The sequence below is a fragment of the Dipteris shenzhenensis genome, chromosome 25 (genome assembly GCF_047967505.1).
Source record: "Dipteris shenzhenensis isolate YYH24624 ecotype China chromosome 25, Dip_SZ_1.0, whole genome shotgun sequence".
Classification (NCBI taxonomy): Eukaryota; Viridiplantae; Streptophyta; class Polypodiopsida; order Gleicheniales; family Dipteridaceae; genus Dipteris; species Dipteris shenzhenensis.
The window spans coordinates 4,422,957-4,444,852 of NC_141620.1; the positions used below are offsets into that span (position 1 = coordinate 4,422,957).

The 21,896-nt window shown below is 41.9% G+C and overlaps 1 protein-coding gene and 1 non-coding gene across 2 annotated transcripts in view; both read right to left on the reverse strand.

Moving 5' to 3' along the window:
- Positions 1-6,162, reverse strand: part of CPR5 (protein) — a 34,765-nt gene extending 28,603 nt beyond the window's left edge. Inside the window, exons 1-4 of the mRNA XM_087396400.1 lie at positions 5,414-6,162; positions 4,964-5,261; positions 4,813-4,872; positions 4,686-4,721 (exon numbers count right to left, since the gene is read on the reverse strand). Coding sequence (XP_087252526.1) covers positions 4,686-4,721; positions 4,813-4,872; positions 4,964-5,261; positions 5,414-6,162 — 1,143 coding nt within the window. The remainder of the gene's footprint in view (positions 1-4,685; positions 4,722-4,812; positions 4,873-4,963; positions 5,262-5,413) is intronic.
- Positions 6,163-15,249: 9,087 nt separating this feature from the next.
- On the reverse strand, positions 15,250-15,352 carry LOC147885335 (U6 spliceosomal RNA). Its single transcript, XR_015543514.1, has one exon. It is a non-coding gene; the product is annotated as a U6 spliceosomal RNA (small nuclear RNA).
- Positions 15,353-21,896: the final 6,544 nt, after the last annotated feature.

The window sequence follows — 21,896 nt, forward strand, 5'->3', positions numbered from 1 at the left end:
CAAGAGCTACCAAAGGAGCCGACCAAGATGATGCCTTCCAACACATGGGAAATTTTCAGAGATTTAAAAACTGGCCACACTCGCCACAAGCATGATGGACACTTTGCCCACCATTCTAGTAATATATATTCCATGTGTTGACAAGCCAGGGCCCATCATCATAGTCAAAATCAAAAAGCACAACATATAAGGAGTCATCATGGATAGTGGATCTCGCGTGAACATCATCTCTACGAACCTCATGAAAACACTTAAGGTCGAGAATCTGAAGCCACTCCCGTCTGATCTCGAATGGTAGACCAGCGACTAATAGTCCCGCAAGGCATGCTTTCGGATGTAGTGATCACATCAGAGGACTGCATTACAGTTCAGCTTAGTTGCTATTACCTTGGAGAAGAACGATTACCCCTTGTTGCTCAGATACCCATGGCTCAAAGTGCCAAAGTGCTGTAAGATACCGAGGTGAGAATCCCCACCAATCCAAGATGAGTTCGAGCTAAGTTCCGAAAGATTATAGACCCCAAGAATTGAAGTCGATGACCCAAGACATGTTTACGGAACTCAAAACTTCCCAATAGAGATTGATTTGTTCCAAGTCACAGCAAGCTCGAGTAGCCAAGCAGATGGCCAACCCAAAGAACCTCCACTCAGTACACTTCTTGGAAGACAGAGCATGTGAATGGCATAACCTCAAGCTACTGAACGAAGACTTCTCCATGATGCCCAGCTCCTAGTCTCAAGAAACCCAACCTTAAGCTCAAATGGAATGGCCCTTCAAAGTAGTAGAAATCTTCATCACCAATGGCTCAATCCAGCTGACCGCTCTACAAGGCAATGACTCCCGAGCTAATCAATGGCAACAAAGCGAAGCCCTATCATGCCTCCAATTACCATGTTGCCCACTTATGGGTGTCCAATTGTGTCAAAACTCGAGTTGCAACCAGCCATTCAGGATCATCATGCCGCAAGTCGCACACAGATCACTAGCCTGCTTAGATCACAACAAAGAAAACCAAAAACACACTGCAGAGAAATCCATGACACATGCAGATACGGCTTCCTTAGAAAGCCTTCCACTCTCCTCTCCGTAGTAGGAGAAGAGATCATGACAAGCTTTTGACTGAACGCCGGAAAGTGAATCCTTCTTGTGCAAGGCTTGTCTGGAATCCTTTATGCCACATCAGTGGAAGTTGCACTTCAAATCTGAAGACGCTTAAGCCTTGATCGATAGCTTCGCGGACAAGACAGATAGTCTTACAATTCAGGGGAGAAAGGTGCCTCTCACCAAAGACTTCATTGATGAGATGCCCCGGCTTCTAGCAACTACACAAAAGCATCCCACTCCTACACCAGTGCAATGTGCCACGCTATCCCATCCATGTAGTTATTGCTCTTCACCGGGTTAGCTGTGACTAACAAGGCAGTGCATCCCTATTTCCAATTTTTCTCTGAGTACATTGGCTTGAAGAAAAGCGCTGGCAACATCTCGAGCTCCTCTGTGACCAAGAGTATAATTGGTGACTCAGGAAGGTCTGTCAGCTGGGCGACATTCTTCTACTCTAACTTTTTGCCACATTTGAAAGGCAAATGGGCATAGCCACCACAAGCTCAGGGCCCATTTGTGTGTCTTGCAGCAGAAGCTAACCAGCCAAGTTGTCCGCTGGCCCCTTGCCTCCATTCCCTCTCTTGGCACAACCTCTGTTTCCGAGCCCCTCAGCCACCACGAGTGAACCCACCGTCTGCGCCCGGCCAAGCACAGCAACAGGTGACACTTCATTCGGAGAAAGGATGCAGTCGGTCAGAACACCCTTCCCTCAGAAGTAGTGGCCCTGTGCCACTCCTCAAGCAAGAAGTGATACCCCAAAAATTGGACAAGCAACACGCTGAACCAGGCCGCCAACAAGCGATACAGACCGCTGACCCCCAGAACCCCCTGCTCAGAATACCAAGATTGTTGCCCAAGAGCCCTTGCTGGACACCCAGCCTGAGCATTACCAAAAGTCAATGAAAACTCTGTGGGCCAAGCCTCAACCTCAACACCCCTTCCACCTTTCACCACCCCCCACTCTCTGAGACCAACCCCTCCAAGTTGTGCCGCCCCTAGCTTGCAACGACCACCCTGTTCGGACTTCGGACCACAAGGACTAAGTCCAAGATAAGTCCAGGCTAAATATTGAGCCCCAGCACCCGCATGCAGGAGCAATCATAAAATGTGTGCACGTGGCCACCTCGGCTAACAACTTTATTTCCAAGCCTCTGTGTGACAGGAATCATTTGCACAAGTCTTCTTGAATCCACAAGTGGCAATTTTGGAATCCAAATATATAAATGGGAGCACACAAAAAGACAGGAGTTCAGTTAATCCAGGTTTAGGTGATCATGTTCAGAAGTTCAATCGGGCGCTTCAAGTTCAGAAAGCTCTAGCACTAGCACACCAAGCTATGCTTTTCAGTTTTAAAAAACACACCAAGCTATGCTCTCATTCAGACATTGATCTTCTTGTAATCTGATCTTGGGCTTTGTTTGCCCCTTAATAGATTGAATGTCTAGCATCTTGTTTCTGAATTCTCTGTCAGTTCTTGAGCAATTGAGTGTGTAGGCATCAATAACCCAAGCATGGCAACCTCACATACAGCATCTCCATAAGCTTACTCTCCCTTCTGGTAGCACAAACTGTAGGATACCTTGACACATGATTTCTTCCACGTGCACACATGCTTCTCCCGCAAGGCGAGTGTATCACGCATGCCAGAGTTCAAGTATGCAGAGGGAGGGAGGGAAATTTATCATCGACAAGTCTCCACTAGTGACGAGGACGACGTGCATGGCATTAGATCTGTACATGCAGAATGAGGCCAGCAACCATATTTTCGAAATCCACTATGTCACAATCATCCTGAATCTATGTGGTTTTGGGAGAGAATTTACTTGGTTCCAAACTCACACTATTATATTTTACTTTATAAAGGAATACATTCTTGCCTGAGGGTGTCGCAAAGACACATGATCGGGCTAAACATAGTTTTTATTGGCAATGACTTCAGAAAGATGTGGTAAAAGACAAAATCCTTACCATATCAGGGTCACAAGCTTCCAGCTAGCTGGTTGCAGCCTTCTACAAACAAGGAATGGGCCAGAATATGTGGTGGTGGAGGATAGGCTTACAAAACAAGCCCATTTCTTCCATAGCAAAACAGCATAATCAGCATTTCAAGGCGATTCATTCACATCAATGCAATTAAGCACCATGAGCTTCCCCGAGGAATTCTAAGTGAGACACCTGCAATGTTCATGGTCACCTTTAGCTAATCATTGGGCACCAAACTCACTCCAAGTATGGCAAACACATCCTAAGAGAGCCGGTCTGAAATGGTAAACAATTGCATGGAGCATCCGAGGTGCTTCTGCCATGCCACTCCAGAAGACTTGGGATACACAATATGAAAATAGCACCACACCCCTATCTATTGTGACAACACACAGAAGCTTTACTGCTCTCGGTGCAAGCTCTCATGCCAAAGAACAACTTGGGATACACATGAAAATAGCACACACATCTATCTTTGTGATAACACACAAAGAAGCTTTTCTGTGGTGCAAACTCTCATGCCAAAGAACGAGGCCCTGGGCATCTGATGGTCACTAATAGGGTAGAGCATCATTAGTCGCACATGATACCATATGGCAAAACCATGCAATTGTAAAGATGACACGAATAATATATCCTGTAATTGTGCCACCCACTGATAGAAAGGACAGTATTAACGTGTGTGAGCTATCCGTGTTTACACATAGGCCCATATAGACAGTGTTAATTCAGAATAAGGTTCGGCACACTAAATAAATCATGTGACTGTGCTACCAAACACACGTTCTGTATTTATGGCTGGCCACTGATAGAAGCGACCATATCCTGCTACGCAGACCCTGTAGAGCTGTGCAACAACATTTGCTAAAACAGGGTCAGAATCGTGCTGCCATCATCAAGAACTAGACTTGAATAGACGAAAACAGAACAGGGTATTAAGTCAGAAAACAGCCACAAAGTTCGACCCCAGGAACCGAAAATAAAATTGAATCATACTCGTATGAAAATTTCAACATTTTTGAAACATGTTTCGCACTAATACCATCCTGCTTGAGGACTAAGTTCACAGAGTTTCCGATTAGGATACTAAAACGAAGCATGAAAACTAAATCCTATGACACGGCACCTTTCATCTTAAACCCTAAACCCCAAGAGCCAACTCGAGGTAAAAAGAATATAGATTCCATTTTAGACTTGCTCCTTTTGAAAATGATCCATCAGATGTACACATGACAACGGACGATGATGATCTCACAGCAAATATGACATGGCACCTTTCTTAGCAAAACCCCAAGAGCCAATGATATTTCAAGGTAGAAAGAATACAGAATTTGTTTTAGACTTGTTTCTTTCGAAAATGATAGATGAGATGTTCACATGACAACAGACGATGATCATCTTACATCAACCATCATGCACTACAGTCTGCTTTTTGGCCAAGAGACGATAAAAATGGTGATCGAAATCAATCATTGCATCACTTTTATTTGACACATTCAGAGGCATTGCCCACACCTACCAAACAGAACACTGATTTTTTGAAAATAAAAGGAAATCACGACATGCATGGACAGCAACACCTTCTGTCACTTCTTACCGGTGTCAATGATTCCCTCATTGCAGTTTCCAAGAGCTGTACAGCCAAAAAAAGTGGGGGTTAGCTATATGAGATGTGAGAAATGAAGCCCAACCGAAAAAGTTCCAGAGTCACATGACAATATTACCGTGCATAACTCATCTTCCGAGTCACAGGACCTAGAACTGCAGCTTCTATTCAGAAACACCTGCCAAATAGTAATGACAGTCAGTTAGCATCTAGCTTTAGAAGGGGAAAACAAGACATCGGTCATACCAAGAACCGGTCTGTTACTTTACCTCAGCAATCACAGCCCCTACGGCAGTCCCCAGAGGAGCGCCCAGATTTCCAAGCAGCAGGCCTCCAGCGAGGGTTTTCAACTGGGCTGTATTTCCATTTCCATCCTGAAGAATTGTTCTCCCAGAATGGTGAGCAGCATCCACAGTGCCGCATGAGCGGTTGCTGAAACGCTTCTGCGACTGAGGCCTCTTGCGAGTCCTTTTCCTCCAACACTTTGCCATCAGAACTAGTAATAACACCCCAGCATTCAACTTCACAGTATTGGAAAGGGCGTCACTTTGATCCATATACATGTCCCTGCAGGCGCAACAGCTTGCTCAGCTAGCGTACAATTGCAAACAAAACCCAGAATTCTATTCACCTCCCGGGACCGCCTTTCTCTAGATCATAGTGACCCAGGAATTACTTGTAGAAATTTTACAAGAGCATTGCGTATTGCTTATACATACCTCTTCTCGACGTTTTGAACATCGAAATCGATCCTCTTCTCCTTGTAGGTCGCTTCAATGTCAGGCTCCCCGATGAGCAAGCCGCTGCTTTCCTTGATGAATTTTGACACAATTTTGTTGTCGGCAGAAGCACCCATCGAGAAGCCCAAGGCATTGCTTTCCTCCAGCTGTTGCGAGAAATTTGGAGCTGGTCCATCGCAAGCAGTGCTCGTCTCCTCCATATTGCCAGAGTGGTTGCTTAGCTCAGGGCGATCCAGGGCAGCTCCTTCGCCATCGATGAGTTCAATTTCATCCGAAATAACGCAGTCCAGCTGCTGCACTGTGGTTCCATTATCCTCCGTATACAGCAAAGATGCCACATCACGTAAGGCTGTGCCATTGAAATCGGCAATCTCATCACCGCCTCCAAAGCCCGCAGTAGCATCATGGGCATCTGTACCAATGCATTCAGTATCGCCATACTCCAGCCAGTCTAAGCCAATGGCACTGGGTAAGCTCTTCTGTCGACAGCAGGAATTCGAAGGGGAAGAATGCGAATCAAGGCGAGGATCAAAGGGGTGGCGGTGCAAAATCCGATTTTCTGCGGGGGTGGGCAGAGGGTCGGTGAAGGCGGGGGGCAAGCACTCGATCCAGCGTGCCAAAGCGCTCTGCTCTTTGCTAGCCATAATGCAGCTGATGCCATCTCTATCGAGATGATGAGCGAGGGCGAAGGTGAGAAGCTGCACAAGAAGCAGCAGCAAAGGCCTCATGATCCACATCGAACACCAACTTCATACTTCATACTTTGCTCCTATTAGCGAGACCATAACACACGACACGTCACCTCCAGTCACGCCTATTGAGTCTAGGAATTCGTCAATTGCACGCCAAAGCCAATAACTCAACTCCAAATTGAACCTCAATCCTCACTATTATCCAATTGGAGTTTTAGTGAGCTTTGTAGGCAGCCTTTCCGTCATGGCCCCAGCTCCAAATTGAACCTGAATCCTCACTATCCTCACTATTATCCAATTGGAGTTTCAGTGAGCTTTGTCCAACAATTACTCAATCAACCGATGGCAAGAAACAACACATGCAATTATCTCCCTCCTTGTATGATAGATTTGCGGGAAGAATGAATAAAAAGTATGGTTTTGGGTCAATTTTGGAAGGAGTGTTTTAGTCCTTTAGATCGAGGGCCTAAAAATGCTTTTTTTTTTAAACACACTTCGAACCCTTGGATCTTCATAAAGATCAATGCCTATAATCAAGACACATGGCTTAATAAGGGCTTGGAAAAAGAAAACTTCCTTCTAGACTGCCTACCATAACAAGCGAGTACAAGTACTCGTGAGCACTGCCCTTAGATGGCTTTATGTTCTGTCGTCTGGATTGTGCCTACCTGTTGGCATTAATCTCTGCTAGTTGCCTCGGACAGATCCTTAGATTTGATAATGTGTTTCTATGTCATTTTGCAGGAAGATACGAAGTACTTGGAGTCAAGTTGTGAGCGGGGTAGAAGACCCATGTGTGAGATGGGATAAAGCACCAGGTTTGCAACCCAAATCTAGAAGTTTGAACACCAAAAAATAATTACAAGTAGATTGGGAGGTAGTTGCATGGATAGCAACCAAGATATTTCATCTTTGGTAGAGACACTTTAGAAATAAGTGCCTCATAGAAAGGTAATTATTCATCTTTGATGGTTGCAAATCTCTACTGTAGGTGCTTCCAAAACCCTACCATCAAACAAATCCTCTTGATGTTGTTGCCTATTATACAAGCCCTTCAAAACTATGATTAGGCACCAAAGAAAAGTCTAGATAAAGTATGCCGAACATCCTTGGATGGTATAGTTTCTCATAGATAGTGGATGGATTGCTCAAAAGAAGAACTCTCAATTCACGGCCATGAAATACACGCTCTAGACATCCTTGTGCTTAACGAGACAATCGGTCCAAATCAAGGATTTGCATATGGTGGTGGACAATGACACATAGGAAACAAATCCAATTCTTCCTTGGAAAAAAGTTCATGAACGACATCCGATGTTGACATATGTTGCATGCTGAATGTGGAGGTAGAGTAGATCATGGTGAGAGCACATTGGACATGCCTGCAAAGCAAGGACTTGGGTGAAGAGGGATTACAAGACCCACTTCATAACATAGAGAGAACAAAAGGTCATTGGAAATATCTATTCTTTTTCAAAATCAAGAGTCCTTGGAGAACAAAAAGTAATTGGAAAGATCTATTCCTTTCCAATTCAAGGGTCCTTTGAGAAAGAAAGGGAGAAGTCGTGAAGAAGCTAAAGAAAACATGGACACTCTAACAACAAGTGGTTATAATTGAAACATACAAAAATGGGGTGCCAGGCTAGATAAAGCGTTCTACTCTAGAACATCCATGGTATCATTTAGTTTCTTCTAAGAATTACTTTACGTTTGTTTAGGAACTCCATGGAAGATGTGATGAGGGCAATGGCCATAGATCATATTGATGCTTCATACACAATGAAAAGTTGATTGAAGTATTCTAAAGGACCCAAGACACAAAATCACACTTATGTACATTACTTGAAAGGTCACAAAGGACTTCAAGGGATTTATGGATGAAAAGGAGATGCTCTTGTGATGTAATAGGTACAAGTTATGAAGCTTAAATGCATGTAATCACAAGTTACAAAGCTTAAATGCATGTAATCAAAATTTTGAATACAACATACACGATTATATTCAAAATTTTCAAATCCATTATTGCAACCGAGGGTCTGAAATCTATATTGTCATTATGAAAGCCTTAGTCTATGAAGATTTCCAGGCAAAACCACCATGCTATAGAAATACTTGGAGAATATCATTGTGTGCATTATGGCTAATGCTCCCTACTATTCAGTCATTTGAGATTAATGGTTTCAACAATGTTTACAAATATGTTCAAAAGGTGTAGAGTGCCATGCCCAAATTTCATGAAATGAGAGAATATGCTACTAATAATTTATTTCTTTGTATAGTACTCTAACAAGTTCCTCATTTATGCAACAAAGTGCAATCATAAAATTCAAGATGGATGAATCTTAGTTGGTGGCAAAGGGCACAAGTTAGAGAGCATAAGAATTTGAATTATGAACAAGCCTTGCACTTATTTAGGGGAATGAAAATTTTATTAAAGATTTCTCGATCCAATCTAAAAAGAACATATGGCAACATTTTGCGATGAGACTCCAAAAGATACCATGAGGCATTAAAATGGGTTTTAGAAAGAACAAGCACACCCATCAATGGTTTGGGCATAATGTGAAGGGAAAACACTATCCTTGGATGGGCATGAACATTTTGTATTGAATGGCAACTTGCATATGACTTGAAGACACTCAAGGGCTACTATGGTTGTGATTCATGTGCAAGTGCAAAATACAAATGCCTCTATTGCACCCACTCTCAAAAGATTCAAGAGGGACAAGAATCCCTAATTTTATTATTTTCTACAAAAAGGAAACTCAAACCAATGTGTCGAGTGAGTATGAGAACTCACCATTGAGAGCATGTTATTCTTGTTCTTGATTATTGAAGATGGTAGAGGACACTCCTTTGAGAAACACGTGTGTTGAGAGTTCACGCTCAACATCATGTGATCACGTATGCATAGCACCATCATGTGATCATATGTGCATAGCACTAACCCAATAGAGTGCTATAAAGGAAAGGGTTAAATGCCTTAACCCTAACCCTAAATGGGTTTGTATATATTCTACATTTCAACTAAATCTGGTGTACAGCTAGTCATTTGTGGTGTGCTCTCTAGCTGTGCCCTCTCTTCTCATCTCCACTTTCTCCTCTCCCCTCTTTATATTTTGTCATTGTATCAGAGCTCCCTTGCCTTCCGCTGAGGCATTGCGATTATTGAGAGTGCGAGAGAGATTGAGTGATTGTGAGTTCTCTTGAGTGTTCTCCATGATAATTCACTTTCGGTGAGAGACTCCCATCTATTGAGAGAAATTTCCGTCCACTTGGAAGAATTTTCGTCCATAGGATTTTCGTATATCTCTTTCAAGAGTTTGTGAGAAATTTATTGATTGAGAGAGAGAATTGTGAGTTCTTTTGCATTCATTTCTGTGTGAGAATTCCATTCATTCTTATTGTGAGAATGACGCTAAGCATTGAGAGAGATAGAGAGATCTATTCTCTACAACGATCTCCGAGAGAAGAGGTTTCTTTGAGAGATAAGTTTCTTCTTGAGAGTGTTCTATTGTGAAAGAGCTCTCCATCGAGATCTATTGTGAAAGAGTTTGACTCCATCGAGTCTTGTACTCCATCGATATCTAGCCAATGCTCCTTAAAACCTCAACTCAAGCAAGGTGGCTTCAGCCTCCCGCCATCCGGACTACAGCACCAGCCAAGACCTGCAAGTTGCACTACGTTATACACTGCCTACTCCAATGAGCAGCGACCTCCATGGCTCATAGCCTCTACGACCTCTTGCCTCAACTGAGTAGACTGGGTTGAAGGCGGTGGGTTGAAGGCGGTCTCCCAAAGCATCAATGAGCTGCCTTAACGTACGGGATTATAGCAAGCTTACGATCAAGCCTCTAGCTCTCCATGACTCAACGACGCCCTATGAGCATCCGACTACTCCATCCCAATAGCCACATCTCCAGACTCCCAACCAACTCGCTCCAAACTGCGGCTCAACAGACCTTGCAGCAAACTTCTCCCTCTAAATGGAATGACCAGATGGGCAACGAGCTCCAACTTGCAAACGACTCGAGCCAATCAACAAACCATGAACGCCGACTCTGCAACTCCCAACACCCAAGATTCTCCTGCTTGCTTCAGCCATGCCATTTCTCCAACATCATTAAAGCCTCCTCAACGACCTCCATGCACGGGCTCAAGACTACATCGCGGGCTCATAGGCCTTCCATGAACAACTACTGATGACCTTCTGCACCAGCGGCTCCATCGATAGCAATCGGAATCCCACGGCCAAGTCAAGAAATCTACTGAAGTTATCTACAAGCCAAGCTATCTAGAAGCTCTACCTACGACCACCACAACACAACGCTCAAGCTCTATACGTGAGCTTCTCCACACGGGCAACAGCTTCAAGGCCTTTAAGGCCATCACTTAAATGGGCAACTCCTAGCCCCACTGCTACATCGACAAAACGATGCCTCCAACACGTAGCTCTCCATACGACACCTACACAGGCAAAATCTCCATAGATTCTGTCAGAATCTATAAGATTCTGGCACACCAACACGCGACACGTGGCAGATCTTATCCTATCCTAGGGTTCACCTCACCTTGGGCTTGGTCAAAAATTGACCATGTGGCAGATCTTATCTCCATTACCACATCACCCCATCTTAACATGTCATCTGGCCACATCATCCTGCCAGCTCATCATGCCATGTCACCACTGACTACCACGTCGGTAGTCCAGCCAGCAAGAGCCACATCATCACCGACTGCCATGTCATCATTGACCAATCAACTACCACGTCAGCATGTTGACTAGTCAATGCTTGCTTCATCACTTGTGCCACCTCAGCTACCACATCATCCTTGCCAACTCAGTTGCCACATCAGCATTGCCACATCATCATCTATGCCACCTCAGCTGTCCAATCAGCACTGACCCCTAGGATTCCTAAGCTACAGTTTCTTGGAAAATTTTGTGAAGCATGTTGCTTCGGCAAAGAAAAGCGAACCAACTTTGGCAGAAGTACCTCTCGTGCGCGAGATATTCTTGATTTGATACATACAGATGTATGGGGTTATGCCCAGACCGCAGCATCAATGGTTCACTTTACTACTTGACTTTCATTGACAACTATAGCAGATATTGCTGGGTCTACATTCTAAAAGAGAAATCTGAAGTCTTTTCTAGATTTCAAGAATTCAAAGCCATGGTAGAAAATCAGACAGGCAGAAAGATCAAAGTCATGAGATCAGATAGAGGAGGTGAATACATGTCTTCAACATTCATGAACTTTTGCAAAAATCACGGCATTCGAAGACAATTCACTTGTGTAGATGCTCCTCAACAGAATGCAAGAGCTGAAAGGAAGAATGGGACTTTAGCAGACAGTGCTAGAGCAATGCTTAGTGAAAAGCATCTTTTTGTGAAAGGTCACCCAAAATGGATGAATGCAGTCCAAACAGTGACTCGATTCATGGAACAATTCCAATAATGCATGGGAGAGACCATTAAGGCTTTGTTCTTCATTGAGAAAGAAAGTATTGTCTTATGCATGCACATGGAGGATGTGCAATGATCATGTTGAGGTCGTTATTGTCAAATGCTAGATTGTAAGATCTAACACATCATCACTGTAATGTCATATTGATAGAGATACTGACCACAATTGTGAAACTCATCTCCCTACAATAGGATGAGGTTATGCACCTAGATGCCTCCTAGATCCTACACCCTTAGTGCATCCATGTGTGCAATGATTGTGTTTAGGTCCTCCAATCATGTGCGCAAGGTGACTATGAAAATTTAAAATCAATACATCTTTTACCCTCATCACATATGCCCCATCATGGGGCATAAATCCTAGGATAGCGTCCTACACAAGAAGGCTCTAGTCATAATGCAAGTCATTTTCTCCTTTGTGACACACTATTTATCTTGAGCTGCAAGGTGTTAAGTCCTACACATCCTTGCTATAATAAAGCCATCGAACTTCATGCCCACTCCCTTTGTTCAGAGGACAGGGATTTCACTTACCAAGACATTTGCACTTGCATATACTCTTGTTAATTCATTTTTGTGAAGTAATAAGGGATTGCTCTAGACAATAACTAATGTTTGCATGTTGATTTCAAATGGGAATTATAACTTTGTTACGTCTATGGAGTCTTTTGACATCCTTTTGTGTGTTTCCAACTTTGTTGAATCTAAAATAAGAAACATAAAACCTGACCTGATGAGTATCACAAGGGAATACTATTAAAGGAATTCATGTTGTCTTTTGATTTAGTAGATCAATACCATCACCCATCCAAATCCATTGAAATGAAATTGATACATTTGAGAATTGCTTAACTCTCACACATGCCACCAAACTAGTGTCACTAATTTGTAAATGAAAACCCTTCAACAAGAGACAATCATTTGATCCCATCATATAGATGATAAATTTCATCAAAATATATTTAGCAAATGACTCACTACAAACATGGCTTAAAAGATCACCTAAAGGTAAAAGAGTTCCATATAGGTTGCATTGAGCCATGATCATCTTGCACGTTAATTGAGTCGTGATCATCATGCATTGAGCCATGAACATCTTGCATGTAAATTGACTTCAAATTAGTTGTATGGCCTAGTTGACTCCAAGCTAAATGGCTTTCAATAAAACTTCTAACTCCTAAACAAACATTGGCTTTCTTTAATATTGAAACTAGGTAGATGTGCTAGCTTTCTATTGTATCATGCTCTTGATGTTTTCTTTCTATATTTCATGTCATTTTGGTACTTGTTCTTGGTGTTAATGCTACCTTGCTTACTTTGTGGTTTTTAAGGAGTATCAAAGTTATGGTTTGGCAAGCTTGTGCTTATTGTTTGAGCTTGTTGGTCATGTTTTTGTTTGTTTGATTACATGAGACTATGATTTTGGTCACTTATTTTGGTCTTTCGTCTTATGTATATTTCCTAGTTTTAAATTTCTCCTTTGTGTGAGGTGACAATACATCTCATGTGGAGGGCCTACTTTTGCATGATTAGTTTATGTGGTTATGAGCCTCTTTCAATATGTAAACAACACAAAAAATATATGTGCTTACAAAATTTCAATCTAGGCATTAGTAGAAATTAATCCCTCATTCTCTTGTCAATGCATCTGCATGTAATTCTTTGGACAATGGGTAGAGGTTGGTACTAAATAGCACCATGCAAAAGTGATATTGGTGGCATTATTTTTGCATGTAAAGCTAAGCATGCACAACACATAGACAAAAATTAGAGAAAACTAGTTGCTATTCTCAAAACTAGCAAACTCATGTTTGAAGTTAGCTAGGGAACTCATGGTTGAAGTTGGCAAGGTGAATCTAGGGAGCCCGCCAAAACTTGATCAGCTTAGTATCTTTACATGACTAGCATAGAGGAAGATTAGTATCTTTACATGACTAACATAGAGGAAGATTAGGAAATCTGAAACTTGATCAGCTTAGTATCTTTACATGACTAGCATAGAGGAAGATTAGGAAATCTGAAACTAGGATGAGCCACCTGTGAACCACATGACATGATTCTAATGGTGGCTGAAAGAGGGACCAAGAGCATACAAAAAATAAAGCTAGGCAAGAGAAGCATATATTGATGGAGCTTGATGTTGATCTGCATGTCGTGCTTGTAGCCACAGTGATGGCCTAGGATCTCAATGTGGAGACTCTCCTTGAATTACAGAGCAGCAACGATGAGGAAGAGGAGGAGAATCTTGACTCTATGCTTTGGATCATCACTAAGGCTACAAAACTCTAACACAGGTGTCCTTTTGCATCACTTTACCTGTTAACTGTACGTGCGTAGTTGATCTATTTCTAGAACATGTTAACTATTAATCAACCATGGTGCCCCCTACTCCTAGCTTTGTATAAATTGTAGTGTCCATTCATTGCTCACAATGCCCACAACCTTCAACTTGAACTACACTTCTACAACATGTAGCACAGACAGAGCTCCACTCCTACAACACACACATGGACACGAATGTCTTACATGCATATGTGCAATGTACTCTTTGGAAAGCTATCGTGGCTCTTGTTGTCTTGCTTGTATGCGTTAGTCTTCCATCAACTAGGTCGGAATGTCTAACATGCATAGGACTAAGGATTACTTCTGTGCAAAACCTAGTATTGCTCATAGAAGGAGCTTAGGTAGCAAAGCTACAAAATGTTGTTACCCAAAAAAAATATCAATCTTGCACATAATGTTTGAATTACCTTATTGTGTACATGCTTCCTTATTTTTGGCTGTATTACAATGCGTCAATAGGGTGGACAGTCCTCAAAATAGCACTTGTCCATTCAATAACAGCCTTTGACTTTCCTAAGTGATGTATGGGATCCCACTAGTAGGTTTTGTGGGTTGAAGCACTAGGATCCGGACAACAAACACTATAGCTACTCTGTTGTAGAAAGCAAACTAGGACTGGATGACTATGTAGAAAGCAATCTGGGACTTAATGACTATGTAGAAATTTGTGAGGGTGAAGATGAAGGAGCAGTGGTGGAATGGGTGAACCCAGTGGCAGAAGAGGCTTATTCTAGACTACATATGGAAGAAGGAGCTATAGCTAAAGGGTATACAAAGAGGGCCCCCAATAGTTGGATGTCTTCAAATTGGAAAAGTGGGTTCAATTTCTCAAGCTTTAGCATCTCTAATAATGATGCACAACCATGAAACTGGGCAAGCTACAACTATACATAGCAATCATATTGTTGTCATTTATCATAAGGCAACATCCTGCTTGCACCCATGAATATCAATGCCTCAAAACTAGAAGATTTTGTTGACACCTAGGTCAAGCTTTTGAAAGACATAAATTAAGGATTCTAATTAATGATTGTTATATCACGGTGATTTAAATCAAGTTGACATGTTTTCCTTGCCATGCAAATAGCAACATTAGCAACAAAAGGATGGCATGAGCAACTCATCAAAGGTAAAGCTTTTATATCTCGATTACATAAAGCAAAATAGAGAGCTGAGCTAAAACCAGAACAGAGAACTAGGTTGAAAGCAAAATTGAAAAAAAATGCTGAAGAGAGAGGGGCATGCTCTCTCATATTACAAATAACTAAAGAGCAAGTGTGCCACCTCTCCCCATACATCACGTATAGAATTTTTTTTTAACAGCTTTCTTGATTTGTGTATATCATCCTTGTGCAAGGGCCATGCTGGTCTTCTCTTTATGGTTCCAATGTTATAAGATACCTCTGAATAGACTTTTTAGCGCATGCAACTAGTCCCTCACTTGTGTACTTGGTGTTAGGATATAATTTTTCAAAAATTGTTAATATTTGTTCCTCACAAATAATAAAAGTACTTGGGGAGGATCATGTCCAATGGACCTAGTGTCGTGTCTCATCTCCAAAATTTTCTAACTTGTTTTTCTACCTTCTTTAACAAAATGCTAAAATTTGATCATAAAAGATTGGATTTAGAACAACATTGTTTGATATCAATGATTGACTCCTTGAGGATTTTTAAAAAATTCCATCAAGGATTATAACTTGGTCATATTGATCGTAACCACTAGTATAGCAACAATGATGCACTTGAACCAAAATGTCAACATAGTATAGGAAGGGTTGGTCATGCGTTGCTAGTTTTTTCAACAAAGACATCATAGTAGCAAAACAATAGAGAAACCTTGAAGTCATTGAAGGAGATATTGCTAGCGGAAAGGCATGGAAGCATAATGGCTTGAATCATGGCTAGTGAAGCTTGCATTATGTAAGAAGTAAAAAATTAGCTTTCTTATACACAAACAATATTCTGAAAAACCAAAGCTTTTTTCAGACTAGAAAGCTCCTTGCATGCTTTTCTTGCATTATTTAGTATGGCCAAGCCAACTAAATAATGCAAGAGAAAATATATGATTCTTGTGTTTCTTTAACATGAAAAAGCTAGCAAAAAGACATGATGACTCTTGTGCTACCTTTACATTAAAAAGCTTACTTTCTTCTACACAAACAATATTCTCAAAAGCCAAAGATTGTGTTTTCAAACCTAGAAAGCAATTTTCCTGCTTTCCTTGCATTATTTAGTATTGCAAGCCAATTTTTTGCATATGTGCAATCAATCTTAAAGCTTCCTATTACTCTTCAAATGGACACTTAAGACATAACTTAAAATATATCCATAGAATCTTAGAGCTAGAAGGTCTTATACAAGTTTGTGTTTTTGCATTTAATTATCTTCTTACACACTTGAAGTACTTCCAACTTGCATGTTTTTTGACATTAGCTTGCCGTGTATCAAGTACCATGCTTCTCCACATATAGTTTCTCAACAAAATAGCATAATTATACCCCTTTCTTTTCCTTCACTTTTGGTGTTTGAAGCATGTCATATACAAATGTAACCAGGACATAACCCAGTCATCGATCATGTGTTTTGCTTATATTTATGAAAAATTTCCCTTGACCCATATGATTCCTACAAACACCATCTATGCCCCACACGACAAAAGGTGCCATTGCCTACTCTAAGAATGAAGCATCCATAGTTGGGTAAGGAAGCATGGCATCCTTAACTAATGCCTTTTTAATAATGATGGAAAACCTACTATGGATTTATCGTTTTGTCCTTCATGGAGTGTCATGCAATTGTCATTGTCAAATAGGTGGAAGTAATGAAAGAAATAGTGGATGGACAACTTTTCAACATGTACACGAGAGTGTTATAACTCTTTCAGAGTCTATGTTGTGGCCCAAACCAACTATAGCAATATTCCACCATCATGAAAAACATTTAAAAAATCATTTAACAAAATTAATAAAATTAATGTTAACGCTAAACAGTAATAAACGTACATCAACACTTCTCTCTCTCTCTCTCTCTCTCTCTCTCTCTCTCTCTCTCTCTCTATATATATATATATATATATATATATATATATATATACTTATTTATTTATTTTTCATATATACATATATACATAAATATATACGTATCTATGTTATTAACTAGAAAAGAAATCAAGGTATGAGGCTAGATGCTGGCATGGTGATGCTCGAGGGCCATAGAGGAAAAGGGAACGTGAGGGGAGAAGCATTAACATGGGTGGGGAAAAGGGATTAAGAGGGGTGGGAATGAAGAGGGGGACTATTGCACAAGGGGGAAGGGAGAGGGGGAAGAGGAGCATGTACATGATGGGAGGTGGAATGTAGAGATGGAGACATCAAGGGAAGAGAGTCATGCTTTATTTGAAAGGAAGGATGGGGGGGAAATCAAGTACTAGCTAGGTGGCTTTACAAGAATGAGCGTGTTATATCAAGGAATAGCCCCCTCCTTTTATAGCCAAGAGAGGGGGTCTCTCCCAATAAATGCATCCTCCCACATGGATGGTGTGTATGGAAGAGTCTCTCGTGTGGGATAGGTGGGTACGCACTCTCAATTGTGTGCGACAACCCTTTGCCTCATTTTTCCACATAAATCAAACCCCATATCCCAAGTCTAAGATACTCCCTTGGTCTCTCCCCAATTTTATAATACATTCAAACATCTAGGAGGACAAGTGGAGGGTTGGCACAAGGAGTCTTGCCACCTCATCCTACTTTCCCCATTATTTAACTTGCACTCTTGGACTACCTATCCCCCCCCCACATGGGCCTATACTACATGGAGGGAATAATCCAATATAATATCCATCTCCACCTATTTTATATTACTTCTCCCATGGTCGTTGGGCCATGTCTCACTAAATGCAAGCATGGGGCCACCTAGGTGGAGGGGTGGCACATGGAGGAACCATGCCACCTTACCATTTTATAATATAACTACCATGGATTATGTATAACACACCTTATGGGTCCTCTTACGTGGAAGGGTGGCACATGGTCATGCCCTGCCACCTCAACCCTAGGCCCTATGCACACCATATTTTATTATACTATTGCCACACATACAAGCACACACATATATTTATGCCTTTTACCTTTGTCAAATTTATCCATAATAGTTTCCCCCCCGAGGCAGGGAATGCACAGCATTTCCATGCCTGGGACCATCACAAACAAAGAAGGCTTGAGATAATGCTTGTTGATCACCTTCTTGCCATATGGCTCATGCAACTCTTGTACTTGTACATACCAATTGCTACGTTCCTTAATGACTTTGTATGGACCAATCCACAGTGGAAGGAACTTTTTATCCATTTGGTGGTCCAATCTGTTATCAAAGCATAGCACAACATCCCTCTCAGCAAAGTGTCTTTCCCATCCCTTGTGAATCTTAGCATCCAAGCGGGCCTTTTGTCGATTCTTTTGGATCTCTATTTGATGTAGTGCAAGGCATCAGGTTTCATCTAGCTTCTCAAGTTGTACCAACCTGGCCTCTACATGTTCATCTTCTGTCATCCTCTGCTCTTGTGCCAATCTCAAGGCCGAAATCTCTATTTCTAGTGGTAAAAAATCCTTAGTACCATACACCAACTCAAAAGGAGTGTGACCTATAGACATTTTATGGGTGATGTTGTAAGCCCAAACGGCTTCAGTGAGCTTCTGATCCCAGTAGCTCTTGTTCCTTGTGGCCATTTTCCCCATGGATTTACAAAGGAGGCCGTTGGTCCACTCCGTTTGTCCCATGGATGTTGGATAAAAGATCTAGAAGTGCGATGATCAATACCCATGCGATCCATGAGCAACTCCACTCCTCCATTTAAGAACGGACTCCCATGGTCAGATACTATTTCCATGGGTGTCCCAAACCTTATGTAGATACGTTCAAATATGAAATTTGAAACTACCTCACCATTTGCAGTAGGGAGGGCGATAGCTTCAACCCACTTAGTGACATACTGAGTGGCTACCAGAAGATACTTCTTCTGCGAGCAGTCATGGGCAAGGGCCCAATAAAATCTATTGCCCACTTCTGAAATGGATGGATGGAAATCACTACGTGATGTTGCCCAGGACGCAAATCCTTCCTACCAAAGAATTGGCATGGTTTACAAGTTTGTGAACAAGGTCGGCCAATAGTACCTAGCATGTAAAATCTTATTAGCTGTATAGTCATCGGCATAGTGGCCTCCACAAAATCCATCATGATAATGCTTCAATACCTTAGGTACTTCATCTGCATTAATCGCCCGTCTTAGTATCCCATCCATGCCTTGATGGTACAAACCCCATCAAAGAGAGTGTAGCGCCTACTATCTTTGCGAATCTTCTTTCTCTCATAGCTAGTACTTTCTAGAGGAAAGGAGAAATCTATAGATACCACCATATCATGGATCCCCAACTTCTATGGCCACTACAATGGTTACATCGAGGCTTTCCTCTAAATCAATCAAAGCATTCTTCAAGTTGGAACAACCCCCTTTTACAATTTTGAAAGAAAAATCATATTCTTATAAAACTGCCAACCATTTGGCCAACTGGCCCATGGGATTTGGTGATTGAAGAACCTGTTTTGCAAGACCATTGTTAGAGATTATAATGAAGGACTTTCCAACCACATAATGCTTAAATTTCTCAATGGAGAACACCAAAGACAAGGCATGCTTGTTAACCTCAGAGTAGCATCGTTCAGTTTCGAGCAGTTGTCAAGAAGCAAATCAGACAGGATACATGAACTGATCCTCCCCTTGCTGGAGAAGAATACTTGCCAGAGTGTGCTCACCAAACCCAGGATTGATATAGAAAGTCTTTGACCAATTAGGATTGCGTAGAATGGGTTTTGAAGCCAGAGCACTCTTGATTTGTACAAACCCATGATGACAATCCTCATCCCAAGAGAAATCAACCCCATCTTTTAATAGCATAGTCATGGGTCACGTCAAAGCAGCATATTAATCAATGAAGTGACGATAGTATCCTACTAGATTGACAAATGAGTGTACCTAATGTTTGATTGTTGGCAGGGGAAGCTTGAAATAGCTTCTATCTTCAAGCAGGAGTCTACTTTACTATTCAACTCACAATCTTGGATCTCTTCATGAAATCTTATCAAATCTTGCTTGGGCGTCCTTGGTTGTGTGAAGCATCAATCCTCCATGATTGGGGAACTGATAGACCGATAATGCAAAATCATGACACAGCAGTAATAGTCAATGTGGGGTAACCAGATGGCTCCTCATGCTTCAAGAATTCAATTTCAATATAGTGATCATCCCAATAGCCTCCCTTGAGTGGCTCTAATGGTGCATTTATTAGCATTGAGGCTGCCATTTGCATCATTGACCCTTTGGAAGGCCAACCTAACCTTCATGACATGCTCCTTCTGTGTCAAGAATATACAAAAATCATCTAAAAACACCTCCAAGAAACCCCCAAATAAGGAGCAAACGCTATCTGCATAAATCTTTGAAAGGTAGTAGGAGCATTGGTGAGGCCAAATGGCATTACTTTGAATGCAAACATCCCCCAGGGTGTGGCAAATGTGGTTTTAAGCACATCCTCCTCAGCAATTTTGATTTAATAAAACCCGGAGTAAGCATCACAAAAAGTATACATCTCATGACCACTTACCTTCACAAGAATGAGGTCTTGAAAGGGCAGAGGATGATGGTCCCTCTTTGGTCACATTGAGTTTCTTATAATCGATGCAGACCCGCCACTTATTGTTTTTCTTTGGAGTGACTACCACTGGTGAAACCCATTTAGTATTGTGAACCTAAACAATAAACCCAGCTACTACAACCTTCTGCAACTCTGAGCGCAAAGCATCGGTTTGTAGGGGCCCTAATCTTCGATACTTCAGAGCCACTGGCTTCGCATTAGGTTTCAGCTCTATCTTGTGTTCTATGGCAGACACATGGCGAAGGTGGTGGTAGCTAGTTGCGAAGAGGTTAAGGAAATCTTTGAACATTTCTAGGAACTCGTCTTTCTCATTCGGAGTGAGGTCTAGGGAAAGCATAGATTCAAGCTGTTGAGCACTAGCTGTTACCTTTTCTGCAGGTGGTAGGGTTGGAGACACCCCCATCATGTAAACTTCCTCCTCTGAGGACTCCTCCCCTCCGTCTGATTCTTCCATTGATTCAGACACCGAGGATGAGAGAGTATCACTGTCTTCCTCTTCTTCTTCTAGTTCAGTGGCACCTGGCTGCACCGAGATCTTCAACTTAGAAGCACCAAAAGACATGTGTCCTATCTTCCAATAGCTAACTACATCACTCTTTCTCAACCACGGTCTCTCGAGTATGGCTGGGTAACTCCTACCTATATCTTCAATGTCCACTATATAGAAATTGATGGTGGTGGTCAACCCATTGATAATGATGGGCAAATCCTCGATGACTCCTAGAGTGGCAAGTTGTCCACCATCTGCTACCTTGATTTGAGTGGAGGAATGCCTTGTGCATTTCAAATTCAACTTTTTCATGATACGGGGCACCATGATATTACATGCAGCTCCCCCATCAACACACACACTTTTGATATGGCAATTATCTATGATGACATCTACTGTATGTGGGTGTCGATCAATTTCTTCAAAGATAGAAGAAACCTCTCGTACCTTTCCTTTTTCTTGCTCCTCCTTGTTGAGAGCCCTTACTACAGCTCATGTCTCATCTTAGGGCTTAATGCTATTAGTTGAGGAAGCATGATGCTCAAAGACCGATGAGCAAGGTCCTGAACGACCGAAAAGTCTTCTTGCTCTGAGCCGATGGGAAAATCCAAGGGTGATACTTACTCCTGTGAGATCTTTTAGTCTTCTCTATTGGTGGGTCTGCCATCTCAGCATCTGAGGGCTCTGAGAAGGACACCTTCTTCCTGGGGCAGCCCAGTCCATGGTTTGGAGAGGGGTCTGAGGTGGTATGACT